Below are 15337 nucleotides of genomic sequence, written 5' to 3' on the forward strand. Positions count from 1 at the left end.
CCTGTGATTTAGCCTTAATTCAGAGAATAATCACTGTATGATTTATTTCAGTTCTTTGAAATTTGTTGACACTTGCTTATGGTTCCAAGTGTAGTCTATTTTGGTGTGTGTGTGTGTGTGTGTGTGTGTGTGTGTGTGTGTAGAACATGTATTTTATAGCCCTAAGTGAAATGTTGTACTTACACGAATTAGGTCAGGTTAGCAAATCCCATTGTTGGGATTGTGCCCTTGGATCAAAAGATGAAGAAGAACAGAGTCTAGTAGACAATGTTGACTTTCTTGGAAATTTGTATGGCAAAGGGGAGCTCTGATTCACTACCACACTGTTCACGACGAAGTTTGTAATCCATCATAGGTCTACATATGAACCTAGAGTAACTAAGCTTCGAAACCCGGCTATGGTCCAGTATGCTGGAGGCAGAGGCTGGATGGTTCCTACAAGTTGGACCAACTGGTCAACAGTTTCAGACAAGCTTATCTCTCTCTGTGTGTCTCTCTGTCTCTGCCTTTCTGTGTCTTTCTCCCTCCCTCTTTTTTTTCTATTAAAGGAACATACCCTAATGAGAGATAACTAATTACAAAAGATTGTACATTGGACTTGATATAAATAAGTCCAGCTCATTAAAAGTAAAGCCAGACTGGAGTGGGCGCGAGTATTTGGAGTATCTGAACATACCCAAGTCTTTGCCCCACACCCCAAAGGCTTCTATTGAGCCAAGAATTTAGACTCTGTTTTTAAATATTTACTTATTTTTATTTTTGTTTTGTGTATGCATGTTTGCCTGCCTGTGTGCCTGTGCACCCCGTGCATGTCTGGTGCCCTCGGAGGTCAGAAGAGGGCATCAGATCCTCTAGAACTGTAAGAATCCAGGATCCTTAAGGAGCTTCTCCAAGGCATTTAAGGAAAGGATAAAGCGGCCCATTTTAAAATGGAACTCGGGGCGCTCCAGTGGGTTGGTGTCAGAGCTGGATGTTCTTCGCGCTGCCTGCCGGGACAGCTCCAGCCTGGCGGCGTTCCCGGGCGCATCCCGAGAACTTGTGCTGGCCTTTCTTAAGCCGGGGAGGCAGTGGGCAGAGCTGGGCTGCGGCTCCGCCCCCCGGGGGTTGCCGTTTCCTTAGAAGGCGAAGCCCTAAGCTTGGCTTCTCGCCCGCGGGGAATCCGCGGTACGCCTCCCGCACCCCTCGGGACCGAGACTTCTGCGAGCGCGCGGGAAGGACCGGCGGAGCCTGGGCTTCAGCTCGGGCGTGGACGGGGCGGGCGCTGGGGCGGGGCGCGCGCTCGCGGCTTTGAATGGAAGGGTCTAGACCGGCGGGGACGGCGGCGAGCGGGTCCTGAAACCAGAACTCCACCGCCGCCCTGCGCGCCATGAGGCGGGAGAGGTGAGTCGGGCGGGCGTGGCGTCGGTCCCCTGGATGTAGCACCATGGGAACGGCGACACCGGGGCCAAACACTGGCTCTGCGAGGTGCACAGGTGCGTGGCCTCCGAGCCCGGGGACCGCCGAAAGGTTTGGAGCCTTTCCTTGGGACCCGGACTCGCCGGCAGGGAGGAGCCCGCGGGGTCCTGCTTGTCGGCTGGTCGCAGCAGGCTACTCTGCATCCTCTGTCTCCCCGAAAACTGGTCCTCGAGCCTGGGCGCGGTGACCAAAGAACCTATCGCCACTTCCCCGCGGTGTTTCCAACCCTTGGCCACCGCCGCCAGGACCTGCGGGATTTAATTTAGAACCTAAAAGGAACGTGACACTGTTTTAAAAGGCTTGGGGTGCAACACGCGAGGCTATCAGAAACCTTTTTTTGAGAGCGGCTCCCAGCCGACCTCCCGTGTTGTTTGAATCGGCCCCGGACGCGACCGGGGCGCACGCGGTGGGGACCCCCGTGCCTCCCGCCGCGCCTCCGGGTCTCCTCGAGTGGCGGGAGTCCCTTCGCCGCTTGGCTGGAGGCGATCTGGGCCGAACTCAAGTCTGTTCGTAGGTGTGGCGCCTCTCGCCTGCGCTTCGGCCATGGAGGTGCTGCGGCGCTCTTCTGTCTTTGCTGCGGAGATCATGGACGCCTTTGATCGCTCGCCCACAGACAAGGAGCTGGTAGCCCAGGCTAAGGCACTAGGCCGGGAGTACGTGCACGCGCGGCTTCTGCGCGCCGGCCTCTCCTGGAGCGCTCCAGAGCGTGCCTCGCCTGCCCCTGGAGGACGCCTGGCAGAGGTGTGCACAGTGCTGCTGCGCTTGGGTGAGTGTGGGGCACCAGCAGGTACCATCCCAGCCTCCTCTCTATAGCTGGTTGGATGGGCTTGCCCGCTGGGTTTCGCTGGGTTTCGGGTTCCCTGTTCTGCACTGGCATTACCTTCTAGAGACATGACCAGCCCCTCTGCGGCTGTGCCTCACCCTCCCTCTGGCGTAAAGAGGAGGCGTGCGTGGGAGCCCAGATCTGTCTGGAATGGAGAGGGTGCAAGGATAGGCCACCCAGGCTGGTGCTGCTCTGTTCATCCCCAGGCTTGCCTGCTTGCTGGCTCCTTTGTCAGCACCCCCCCTCCCTCATGCCTACTTAGTCTAGATCACAGACATTCTTGCCATAAAACACAGAAAGCTCTGGGAGAGCAGTATTTTAGCAGCTAAACTTTATTGTGACCCTTGTACTCTGCTGGACTAAAAAAAAAAAAATCCTTTGTGGTACCACGTGTCCCAATGTTTGTTTTGGAAAATAGGCCTTTCAGTTATTGGCCGAGGTCCGACACCCACTGCAGTTTCCCTTGATGGGAAGGCCCCCCAGGGCCTTCTTGAAGGATATCTAGGACACTTGTTTCTGGGGGTCACACATAGCTAGCTAGCTCAGCAGCACTCTTTAGCTCCTCTAAGGCCTGGACATGTGATGGGGAAGGATAGCCAATCCTTGATCCAGGACAGTTCACGTTAGCACAGCCAGACTGGGGCCTGGGGCTGTAAGGGACTTCGAAGTGAGAGCAGAGACAAATAAATGGGTAGGTGGGTCGGAGGAAGGGAGCCCAGTAAGACCTGGCTTCCTGGGAGATGAGGTGTACACACACGCTGTTTTAAATAGATCCCTGCGTCTTTGTGCTGGGCTGGCTTCAAGGAGCAGGGCTCTATAAACCTGGCCTGTTCAAGAATTAGAGGGAGGCGGAGTCCATTCGGACTGAATTGGGTTCCCCGGAGGGCTGTGCATGGACAGAGGGCGGCTGTCTCTGGGGATGTGAATGGGAGATTTGGTTGGGTAAACTCAGCAGACAAAAGGAGACCATTGGCTCTCTCTGGAGAAAGGATGTGTTGGCCTCTTGTAAGACCTGAGGGTGGCAAAGGGGGAAAGTCCTGCCTTGGGTCTGACCCATGCAATTTCTGTCTTCATAGTCCTTTTGTCGGTCCTGAGAGCCTTGAACACTGGTCCTGGTAGAAAGGCACGGGTGCAAAGCCTTGTTCTCAGCAGAAAGCCCTCTGAGTATTCAGAAACTTTAAGGGCTTCTCCCATCACCCAGTGCTCTCTCTTGCCCTCGGGGGTTCAGATCTTTCTAGACAGCTAAGGGGACTCCCAGAGGGAGAGAGCACGAGTGGCCGCGTGTTCTTCCTCCAGGTTATGTTCGGTGCTGTCCTGACTGTTGAAGGTGAATTCTCCTAAGGTCAGCGATAAATTCCTGACCCCAAGCAAGCAGGGCCCCAGCCATAGCAGGAAGCAGCCTAGCTTGTGTCCCTGAGCCTTCTCCTAGGGTCAGTCTCCAAAGGCCCCAGGGTTTATCCTTGGCCAGTGCCAGGCAGTCGTTGGGAATTTCCATGCTATCTCTCCATCCCCTCGCCCCCCTCCTCCTGATTCTGCTCTGGTTCCAGATCTTAATTAATTAGATAGAGTGCAGCTGGCCTCGGGGATGACGTGGGTGCCCTTATCGCTGGGACAGGCCAGGCAGCAGCAGCAGCAGTATTTCCCTATTTGCTTTGGCTGGGGAAGTGCCTGGGCCAGGGACACCCAATCAGAGGCTGTGTGGAATTCCCGGCCACCATCTTCCCCTGTGCATGAATGATACTGCCAAGGGCACTGCAGCCCAGGGGACAAGGCGGGACTGTGGAAGGCATCTCCTTGGCACAGCTCTGTTTGGGCTGATATAGTACCACATAAAAACACACCCGTTTGGCACCAGGAACCTAGGTTGGCATGTGGGCGGTAGGTACCATTGTCCTAGGCCTTGGCTCAGCCTAAGTCAGTTCACTGAGCCATTACCAGAGATGCTAATGCCAGGGCCTAAGCTGGCATCATCCTGTGAGGCTGTAGGGGGTGACTGTATATATGTGGTCTTCCAGCCAAGCCCCACTCCATGTTGGGCTCTGCCTGCCTGGGTCCTCCTGCTCAGCCCATCCACTTGTTCATCTGCCTGCCTGCCTGCCTGCCTGCCTGCCGTGAGTCACTGAGCAGGCACTGCCCATGTACCTCGGCAGGATTCCTGTCCCACTGGCCCAGCCAGCTTGCCCTAGGGGGATTGGAGGTCTCTTTGTTCATGGGGCCAAGGTTGGGAGAGTCAAATGAAGCAAGATAAGGTAAAGGGATGGGAGTCAAACAGGTAAAGTGGGGGTCGGTCAGAGCCTAGCGAAGGTGTTAGCTTGGAGGTCAAGTGGGGTCAGGCGGATCTGGTATACCGCTGAGTCTCGGTCAGTGCCGGCCACAGGGCTAAGGTGTGAGAGGACCTGACCCCCACTGTGTGCCCCTGCAGGAGATGAGCTGGAGCAGATCCGTCCCAGCATCTACCGGAATGTGGCCCGGCAGCTGCACATCCCCCTGCAGTCTGAACCTGTGGTGACAGATGCCTTCCTCGCAGTAGCAGGCCACATCTTCTCAGCGGGTAGGTCTGGCCTGTTTACCTGAGGTACCCCCGGGAGAGGCTCCACGTGTGTGGATCAGGCAGGCTTGCAGGAATAGAAAGGTCTTGGGGTCTCTTAACACAGCCCTATGGGTTCCAAAATCGCTGCCACCCTGCACGCCTCCTGGCATGTGAGGCTGTTCTGAACCGTGTAACACACCAGCCCAGCGAAGAGCTGCCTCACACAGCACTGGGAGGGCTGCTGGGGATTTCACTCTTTAGTTTTATTTATTAATTGACCTTGGTTTTTTTTTTTTTTTTGAGATAGGGTTTCTCTGTATAACCTTGGCTATCCTGGAGCTAGCTCTGCTTTGTAGACCAGGCTGGCCTTGAACTCAGGATCCGCCTACCTGAGTGCTGAAATTAAAGGTGTGCACCACCACCACACCTGCTTTTTTTTTTAATTACATTTTAATTTGTGTGGGTATGTGTGCTCACGCACTGAACCACCTCACTGAACCTCTGCACTGAACCACCGCACTGAGCCACTGCACTGAACCACTGAACCACCTCACTGAACCACTGCACTGAACCACTGCACATACATGACAGTCAGAGGACAACCTCTGGTGGTGGCTTTCTCCTTTCATCACTCCACTCCGTCCCAGAGGTTGAACTCAAGTCTTCAGGCTTGGCTGTAGGTGCCTTCATCTTCTGAACCGCCCCGCTGGCTGGGCTGCTGGTCATTCTGAGGGCACGCACGATCCTGCCATTTGATACTGGCCGGGCATTGGCTAAGGCTATCTTGCAGGGGGGCAGCTTTCTGCGGGACTGCGGTGACATATCCTGGGCTTTCAGTGACCATAGTACTTAACTTTCCACAGCTAGATCCACGTGAAGCATTTAAGAAAAACAAAAACAAAAAACCGAGCATCCCTAAGTCCGTGAGAGCGGCCAGTCTCGGGGCACTTTAGGAGATTAGGGGCGCCCTGGTCTGGATGACTGTGAGCGCACTCACTTGGGACTTTCCCAGGTGCTTCCATGTCTGCTTCAGAAGTGAGCGATAGGCTAGCTCCGGCAGCCTCCACCCACTTGGCCTCAAGTTCCCTTCTTTTTCTTTTTTTTTCTTTTTCTTTTTTCTTTTTTTTTTTTTGAGACAGGGTTTCTCTGTGTAGCCCTGGCTGTCCTGGAACTCACTCTGTAGACCAGGCTGGCCTTGAACTCAGAAATCCACCTATCTCTGCCTCCCAAGTGCTGGGATTAAAGGTGTGTACCACCACCGCCCGGCTCAAGTTCCCTTCTTTCGTAGCCCTAGACTTACAGGAGGCTGCAAGATTCATCTCTCCAAACCCTCCCGTTCTACACTCGAGGTTTTTCAAGACAGGGTTTCTCTGTGTAGCCCTGGCTGTCCTGGAACTCACTCTGTAGACCAGGCTGGCCTCGAACTCAGATATCCGCCTGCCTCCCAAGTGCTGGGCTTAAAGGCGTGCGCCACCACCGCCCGGCTCCGTTCCACACTCTTAGAAATCCAATAGGCACTTTGTCGATATGTATCACTGACGCCAACCAGATCCATGTGGTCTTTGCCTAGGCGTGGGGTAGCCCAGGCTAGCCTCAGGAGCATCGCATGACACATCAGGGTCAGCTAGTGCGTCTTCTGTACTAAAAAAAGGCAGGGGCTGGGCTGTGGGAAGTAGGTGAGTGTGTGGGTGGTGGAGTGGGAGGGGCGGAGAAGGGCTGTGGTGTGGGGGTGGGAGAAACTGTACCAGGGGTTAATGGGCAAGCTCCTGTCCCTTCCTTGAGGGGTAACCTGCAGGCATTTGGTAGGAATGACAAGTGGGTAGGACTCAGGAGGGAAGCCAGCAGCCAGGCCTTTTGGGTGGAGGACCACCCTTGTCCTCTCTGGAGCTTTCCAGCCGACGCCAGCCACGAGTGGCCGCCTGGGTGTCTGTCTCTGGGCTGTCAAGCAGGCTAGTTTACGAGCCGTAAGTGGCTGGATTTATAAGGAACTTTTTGCTTTGGAGACTATAGATCTGGTCTGTGGATGGCTGCAGTGAGCCTAGGATCACCCTGGGGGGGTGGGGGTGGGCTGGGTCTCTGTTAGTGGTAGGTGTGAGCAGGAGAGAGGGCCTGGGGCCTTGGGTGGTAGTGAGTGTGAGCTGGGGAGAGGTCAGAGTAACCTCACCCCATGTCCAGCATCCCTGTTTGATCTCAAGCCTACCCTGAACATGGAGGCAGCCCAGAGAGGCACTCGCTCTGGGAGATCCTCTCGGGGAGACAGAGTGTCTGAGTGTCTGTCTCTAAGCTTTGGGGAGGGGGTGGGGAAGGAAGGCCATGGGAATGTTGGGTGGCCACCGTCTCCCTGGCAGCCAGGAAACACCAGCAGACTTTACAAACAAGCACTCGAGATGGTCATGGTGCCAGAATGGCTTCACACTTGCTAGGATGGCCAGGCATCCACAGTGTTGATGAGGACGTGGGGAGTTCAGCCTTTACTCTGAGCTGGTAGGACATGTGTGGAGTACGGTGCTGTGGAAAACAGCCTGGCAGGTCCTCAAATGGTGAAGCATGGCGTTTCCACATGACTCACCGAATCTGCCACTAGGTGTGTGCCTGAAAGAACTAAGACCCAAGAGGAGCCTGGCTGTGTGTTCCCAGCAGCATTATTTGCAGAGCCCAAAGTAGTCACTGTCCTGGTGTCCGTTAATTGACTAATTGACCAATACTCCATGTGGAGTATTAGTCAGCCACGAAGAGAACTGAGGTAGAACGGTGCCTTAAATGTGCCACACACAAATTCAAAATATGCAGAATATGTTAACATAGCAGATTAGGATTTGTGTGTGTATAGGGGGGTGTGTGGATCAGGGGCTATGTGGATAAGATGTTCTGGAATTATAGGGGCTGGAGAGCTGATCCAGCAGTTAGGAATATTTACTATACCCACCTGGTAGCTTATAAGCAGTAGAACTCCAGTTGTATCCAGTTCTATGTGATCTGAGCCATTTTATGGTCTCCGTGGTGCAGACATACAGGCAGACAAAACACCCATATGTACTAAAAATAAATAAATCACGTTGTGTGGTGGCACATGCCTTTAAACCCAGCTCTCAGAAGGCAGAGGCAGGTGGATAGCTGAGTTTGAGGCCAGCCTGGTCTACAGAGAGAGTTCCAGGACAGCCAGGATAGAAATCCATAATAGAAAGATCTTGTCTCAAAAAGCAAATATGACACTGACCTCCCCAAAACTTTATAAAATAATGTTCCAGAATTAGATAGTTGTACATGTTTACAGTTGGGTAGTTTATAACTATAGTTTTCACATGTTTGTGTATACACAAGAGCCCCAGGGAAGGAAGGCATTCTGCCTGGGGCGCCCCTGGACATCATCTCCCCTTGCTCCTTACTGGGAACGTTGCCATCTCAGGGAACACTCTGTTTAACAGGAAGACATCAAAGCTCCTTCATTCTTCTGATGGACCGGGTGGCTTGGATGCCAGGCTCATCCTTCATGTCATCAAGGGAACAAACACTTAACAGCAGAGCAGGGACTGGGCACTGTCCTCTGGCTGAGGGAGCATCCTTGCGTCTAGGATGCTCAGCAGACCCAGAGCTGGGGCTGTGTTCTTGGAGAGACAAGAGTGTTGTTAAAGCGGGAGTGGGGCTCAGCAGGGCTTACAGAATTGGCTTACCTGGAAAGAAGAGCAAGTAGACCCTTTGGGACTTAGAAGCCGGCGTGTGGCATGGCTGGCTTTCAGGGGCTGGGTTTTGTTTTCTCCCTATTCCTTTTTTATCAAGGTGACATGCATATACTGTACATTTAGCCACATTAAATGTCAGCACTCAGAATGCTGTTGTTTGTCCCAATCCTGGGGACATACTGCCCATCAGCAGTCACTCCCTGTCCCTCGCCCCCGGGCCCTTCTGAATCTGTTCTGCCTCAGCGGGTATGCCTCTTCTGTGCGTTTCCTGTAGGTGGACTGGCACGGGATTTGTGCCCTTCTGTGTTTGGTTCCTTCCCTTTGCTGTGGTATTCACTGTGTGTGGCATTCATCAAAACTTCCCGCTGGCTCTTGGCTGTATAAAGGCCGTTGTACAACCCCAGGGGTTTGCTCGAGAGCATGCCGTTTTTCCTTTTTGGTCGTTGTGCATAGTACTGTGGTGAACATCTGTGTGCTGGTTCATGCACTGTATGAGGTTATTCTGATTGCTGTGTGAAGGTGGGTGGAGGAGAGTTTCAGAGTCTGTAAATGCTAGTGCTTAGGTCAGTGTCTCTCATCTTCATGTGTGTGTGTGTGTGTGTGTGTGTGTGTGTGTGTGTGTGTGTTTGTGTGTGAGAGAGAAGGGGGGATGGAGAGAGAGAGAGACAGAGAGAGAGAGAGGGAGAGAGAGGGAGAGAGAGAGAGGAGGAGAGAGAGAATGAGTGTGTGCAGAAGAACATGTGTAATTATAAGTCTCTTATTCCAATTTTTTTGTTTTGTTTTGGTTTTTGAGACAGGGTTTCTCTCTATAGCCCTGGCTGTCCTGGAGCTCACTCTGTAGACCAGGCTGGCCACTCAGAAACCTGCCTACCTCTGCCTCCCAAGTGCTGGAATTAAAGGCGTGCCCTACCACTGCCCGGCTAAAATGTGTAGTCTTGATATGATTCTCCTGTCTCTGCCTCCTTCAACAAATCCTACAGGCGTTCGCCACCACAACTGGCTTAATTTTTTTAAAAAAGATTTATTTATTTATTGTATATATACTGTTGCTGTGTTCAGACACATCAGAAGAGGGCATCAGATCCCATTCCAGATGGTCATGAGCCACCATGTGATTGCTGGGATTTGAACTCAGGACCTCTGGAAGAGTAGTCAGTGCTCTTAACCACTGAGCCATCTCTCCAGCCCCTATTTCTATTATTTTTTTGAGACAGTCTTTCACTCAACTAGGAGGTCAGTGATGACTAGGCCAGTAAGCCCCAAGGATCCTTCTGTTTCTGTCATCCCTGCCCCATCTTTTTGATGCCAACGTTGGGATTATAGGTGCATGTCAGCATGCCAGGCCTTTTATATGGGTGCTGGGGATCTGAACTCTGGTCCTTCATGCTTGCATAGCAAACACTTTGCTATCTGGCCAACCCCTAAAGCTTTTAAACAGAGTAGGCCACAGTGCCATGTGGTAATAATGTATCTTCTTGTGCTGTTAACAAGGGGACATAGGTTTTATTTATTTTTTCAAATGCTTGCTGTGTTATTTGTACCTTTTCTGGCTCTCTCAAGATCCTCTTGCTTCGGCTTCCTGATACTGGGATTGCTGGAGTACACACAACTACGCCTACCCCCTCTTTTTAAGACACTTATTTAATTTTTAATTGTGTGTATGTTTATAGTTGTGGGTGGATATGTGCCTGTGCCCTTGGAGGTCAGAGGCATCAGATCTGCTTGGAGCTGGAGTCCCAGCAGTTGTGAGCTGATTGTAGGTCTTGGGAACTGGACTTGGCCTCTTTAACTCCTGAGCCGTCTCTCGGCTCCCCGATTTAAGATAAGAATTTATATAGTCCAGGCTGGGCCTGGAGGCTACTCAGCTGAGCATGACCTTGATTGACCTCCTGATTCTCCTGCTTCCTCAAAAGTGTTTTGATTATTACTCAGAGTGTATTACTTTACTCTTGTTTTCTGGCAGTACTAGTAATAGAATACAACATTTCTTTATTTTCCCCCATTTTAACGTGTGTATGCATGTTCTTCGTGTCTATGGCCACATATGCATACATGTCCTCATGGAGGCCCAAGGTTGATGTTGGCCATTATCAACTCTTCTAATTTACAGAGGCAGAATTTCTCAGTGATAGGCAGAGCTTGCCAATATGGCTAGTCTTGCTAACCAGCTTGCTCTGAGGATCCTGTCTCTGTCTTCCAAGACTTTTATTGTGTGTGTGTGTGGGGGGGGTACTGCCATACCCACCCAGCATTTATATGGGTTTTGGGGATCTGAACTCTGGGACTCAGGCTTGCACAGACCACCTTAACTCCTGGGCCATCTCTCTAGCCCCTAAATTCCTATATCTTTCTTTTTGTTTTCTTTCTTTCTTCCTCTCTTTCTTTCTTTCCTTCCTTCTTTCTTTCTTTCTTTCTTTTTTCTTTTTTTTTTTGAGACAGGGTTTCTCTGTATAGCCCTGGCTGTCCCGGACCTCACTCTGTAGACCAGGCTGGCCTTGAACTCAGAAATCCACTTGCCTCTGCCTCCCAAGTGCTGGGATTAAAGGCGTGCACTACCACCGCCTGGCTTAATTCCTATATCTTAAGGCACTGCATATAACCCTCCCCCCCATTCTTGTTTATCTGTTGTATTTCCAGGTTTTAGTTATGCCTCCCAGCAGGTCCATGGTCTGGGGGAAAGCCCTCTTGTGGGCCTTGGCTTTCTTTGTTTGTTTTTGTATTTTTCAAGACAGGGTTTCTCTGTGTAGACCAGGCTGGCCTTGAACTCAGAGATCTGCCTGCCTCTGCCTCTCAAGTGCTGGGGTTAAAGGCATGCATTACCACTGCCTGGCCTTTTCTTTTTCTTTCTTTCTTTTTAAATAAAACAAGTGAGGGCTAGGCCCTGACCTAGTGCCCCGAGATCAAGGTTCAGAGTTGCAGACAAAACAGGGTTAGACACGCCCTTGAATTGCCTGCTGTTCTCCTCATCCAGTTCTGAGGCAGTCTGCGCTGCGCTGCGTGACGCTTCTTTCTTGTGGACACCTCTATCCGATGCTGGTCAGGCTGGTCTCATCCTAGGCTCCAGCAGGTATGCATCGGAAGCTGGGAATCTCCACCTATCTAAGAACTGTCTGAGGAGGGAACAATCTCACCTGCTGGAGACAATGGTCAAGCTGTACACATAGCCCAGTGTCCTGTTGTGGTGGTGGCCTGCAGGGGGGTTCTGGTCCCCATTGTCATTGCCAGTCACCAGCCGATGGCAGGCAGGAAGGTAGCTCAGAGAAGCTCTTCACATTAGACTGTGGGCTGGGCACTGGCTTGGATCTGATCAACAACTCTCTCTCTCTAGGTATCACATGGGGCAAGGTAGTGTCCCTTTACTCGGTGGCTGCCGGGCTAGCGGTGGACTGCGTTCGGCAGGCTCAGCCAGCCATGGTTCACGCCCTAGTTGACTGCCTGGGGGAATTTGTACGCAAGACCCTGGCCACCTGGCTTCGGAGGCGTGGCGGATGGGTGAGCCTGAGAATGGGCGGGGCTGGGAAGCAGAAGGGTGGGGTAGGATGGAAGATAGGAGCAGGAGGCAGGGGCTTCAGGACTCAGGGTTGCTTGGAGACAGAGGCAGGCTCCGCAGTCTTGCTTACCTGGTGCTCCCAGAAGGTGCCTAGCCGATGGTAGGCCTTTCGGTGCTGCCCAAAGCACTCTCACTTTCCTCTTGGGAGCCCCACTTTTCTGCATCTTTTTAAAATTTATTTTTAATTAATTTACTTATTTATTATAAGTACACTGTAGCTGTCTTCAGACTCACCAGAAGAAGGCATCAGATCTCATTACGGGTAGTTATGAGCCACCATGTGGTTGCTGGGATTTGAACTCATGACCTTTGGAAGAGCAATCAATGCTCTTACCTGCTGAGCCATCTCACCAGCCCCTCTGCATTCGTAAGAAGACCTAGAGTTGGGGTATCAGGATCCATGCCTGACTGTCTACATGGCTGGCCAAATCCAAGATGCTTTTAGGTTACTGGGCATGGAGGATGGGCTCTATCCAGACGCCTCTGTTTTCACCTGTAATATGGGGTAGGCAAGGATGCCAGCCCTTAGACCGTTCCCCACCTAGCTCTCAGGTGTCCTGCTCAAGTTTTGACCCGGATGGACTGCAGCCTCCGTTCTCAAATACCTTTGTTTGTTTCCTTTGTGATTTGGTAGACATTTTTCTAGCGCAAGGTACCAGGGGCCTTGGGTGTGTGGCTTTGCTAACTATTCCTTTTATCTCCCAGACGGATGTCCTCAAGTGTGTGGTCAGCACAGACCCTGGCTTCCGCTCCCATTGGCTCGTGGCCACACTCTGCAGCTTTGGCCGCTTCCTGAAGGCGGCATTCTTCCTGTTGTTGCCAGAGAGATGAGCTGGCCCCCAGGGCAGGGGCCACTCCTGGGGTCCCTGGGCCCAACCCAAGGGGCCTACAGTACCCGCAAAGCACCTCCCTCACTCAGATTGGGAGCAGTTAGCCTGTGGGCCCTGTCCCAAACCCCATTCCTTTGTGGACCCTGGCCTCTGGGAGGGGAGAGTGGAGAAAGCTAGAGTCTGGGAGCTGGCCTCCGTCCGGTCTGCTGTAGCTCTTCTCCTGGAACTCCTGCCAGAAGGTCATGGTCAGTGTCCAGCCCTAGAGAAAGGGCCCTGTGAATATTTTCACTTGATTTCCCAGGCCCTACCCAAGGAAGGGGCCTTCCCCTGACAGGAGCTGGCCTCGGTCTTTGTGGGAAGCAGGTCTTGTACGTTTGCTCTGAAGGTGACTCTAGCTAATGTGGGAGAAGCCAGGAATGTTTACTGTCACTAAAGGCAGAGTAGAGAGGGCTTCTTGCTGTTTAGGTTATTTCTAGATGAAGAAGGTGTCCCTAAGCCACAATGGGTCCTTTATGGCAGGAGCCAGAGAGGTAAGGGGCTCCAGGCTACTTCACCTGACCAATGAACAAGAGATCCCGTGGATGAGGAGGTCTGTAGAAGTTATACTCCAATAAAGCTTTACTCAGTGAAGTGTGCGAGGCTCTACTCTGCTTTCTCTGTGTCTGTCCTCACAGGACTGCCAAATATTGCCCGCTCTAGGAGCTCAGAATCTGGGCAAGTCCAGTCCTTCCCTAGAAGTGCATCACCCTTCCCTACCTGCTGTGTCCCGGATGGCCTTGGGTTTGGTCTCCCTAGGGACTGTGAGGGAATGAAGAAGGAACACACACAGTCATGTGTACAGAACGGCTTCGGGGTCAGGCGGAATGTGCTCACTCTGAGGGAGCTGCAGCAACCTGGAACCTCAGCACGGTTATAACGTATAGCGCAGCGGGGGGTGGGGGGTGGTGGGTGGGAGGGTGGAGCTAGGGAGAAGGGATAGCTGGGGGGAGGGGTAGCTAGCTTTAGTAGATGTCTGTAGATACAGTTCAGGCTGTGATCATCTAGAGGAGGAAGCTGCAGTCGCTAGTTTTGTACAGACTGGCCAATCATTCATAAATGCTTGTACATGCCAACATTCATTTAGACCAAAGGCAGGCTTTACCTGCCCATGGGTCTGAGGGCAGTGGCTCCTTGACCCAGTCATGCCTATGTCAAACAGTACACATTCACTCGGGACTCCATCTTCTCCTTACACGTTCACTGGGCTCCCAACAGCCAGCTTTTCCTGATGTCTATTATCTAAGTCAGGCAATGGGAGTGTTTGGAGCCCCAGCCGGCCCTGCTGTGCTGGCGTATGGCTCTGTCCTTCTGTGTTCCCTTGGGCCCTTCTTTTTGACCTAGCCTAGCAGCTTGCCCCGCTGCCGGGTTGTGTGCGTTAGGGTGAGCTGTGTTTCAGACAGAGGGAAGCGCTGTAGCCACATGGGGTTCACATCCCTGTGGAGGTCAAGGAGGGAATGAAGTCTTTGCTTTCACCTGAGCCACTTGAGGATGCTTGGTAGCCCCCTTTAGAAACTTTAGAGGTATGAAATGTTTGGTGACATGAGAGGGTAGGGTTCTGATATTGGTTCTCCAGTCAGCCTGTTTTCACAGTAGAGAGCTCTGTGCTGGTCTAGGAGTGATGTAGCAATAGAGATATTCAAAACAGAGGGAAAGCCAGGTTCGTTTGGATGCTATCTGCATGGAGTTCCGTGCAAATAGTGGGGTGCCCCTCATTACACTGGACAACGTGGGGAAAGAAAATGATGAACACGATTTCAAATTCTGAGATCTAGCATCCTAGAAAAACCCTCAGAGTGACACCTGCCCTATCTTCTTCAGCCAGAGTTGAGGTTGCTGAGCATCCAGTCGAGCCTCTCCTTACCAGTGCCTAGACCATGGCGCAAGTTGAACTGGTCTCACGGGGATCTCTTGTTAAAGGGTTGGCAGGAGCTGGAATGAGTTGTGTGGAAGGCCTTGAGGAAGCTGGGACACTGGGCCTCATGAGAGGGTCCTAGCCCACAGAGACAGCTCCTCACAGCCACAGGTCTCTCCCTCTGATGAGAGTGAGTCCCACCACCAGGAGATGACTACTAGTATTTCTCAGGCATAGTGAGGTGCTCCCAGGACCCCCCCCCACTGCTATTTATGGACACAAGTCCCCGTAGGACCCCAGAGGGTAGGAGACAGGAAGTGCATTGTCTCTGAGGAATTTTTACTGTCTTATTTTTGCAAAGTGATGGGAAATGTGGGGAAATGGCTACCAAGGCGGGGAGACGAGTGGGGTCAGGCTGAGCTATTGATGGGGCTCACCCAGCAGATGCCTTCAGTGTTACAGCTAGAGGTGGGAGAGGAAGCAGATCTGGCTCAGCGAACAGCTGAAGCATAGGCCTGCTGGCCACTGTGAATTGGCTAGAGATTTCTTTCTTCTTTTTTTTTTTTTTTTTTTTTTTT

General features: G+C 52.3%; 1 protein-coding gene across 1 annotated transcript; it reads left to right on the plus strand.

Moving 5' to 3' along the window:
- Positions 1-1104: 1104 nt before the first annotated feature.
- On the plus strand, positions 1105-13498 carry Bok (BCL2 family apoptosis regulator BOK). Its single transcript, XM_031368501.1, has 5 exons — positions 1105-1380; positions 1970-2221; positions 4701-4829; positions 11817-11980; positions 12744-13498. The coding sequence occupies exons 2-5, from the start codon at positions 1999-2001 to the stop codon at positions 12867-12869; spliced, it is 642 nt and encodes a 213-aa protein (XP_031224361.1). The 5' UTR covers positions 1105-1380; positions 1970-1998; the 3' UTR covers positions 12870-13498.
- The last annotated feature ends 1839 nt before the right edge of the window (positions 13499-15337 follow it).

This window comes from Mastomys coucha, unplaced genomic scaffold, assembly GCF_008632895.1.
Source record: "Mastomys coucha isolate ucsf_1 unplaced genomic scaffold, UCSF_Mcou_1 pScaffold14, whole genome shotgun sequence".
Lineage (NCBI taxonomy): Eukaryota > Metazoa > Chordata > Mammalia > Rodentia > Muridae > Mastomys > Mastomys coucha.

Coding starts and splice junctions, on each gene's coding strand:
- Bok (XM_031368501.1), top strand. CDS start 1,999: ATGGAGGTGCTGCGGCGCTCTTCTGTCTTTGCTGCGGAGATCATGGAC. Junction 4,830..11,816: donor AGGCCACATCTTCTCAGCGG/GTAGGTCTGGCC, acceptor CTCTCTCTCTAG/GTATCACATGGGGCAAGGTA. Junction 11,981..12,743: donor TTCGGAGGCGTGGCGGATGG/GTGAGCCTGAGA, acceptor TTTATCTCCCAG/ACGGATGTCCTCAAGTGTGT.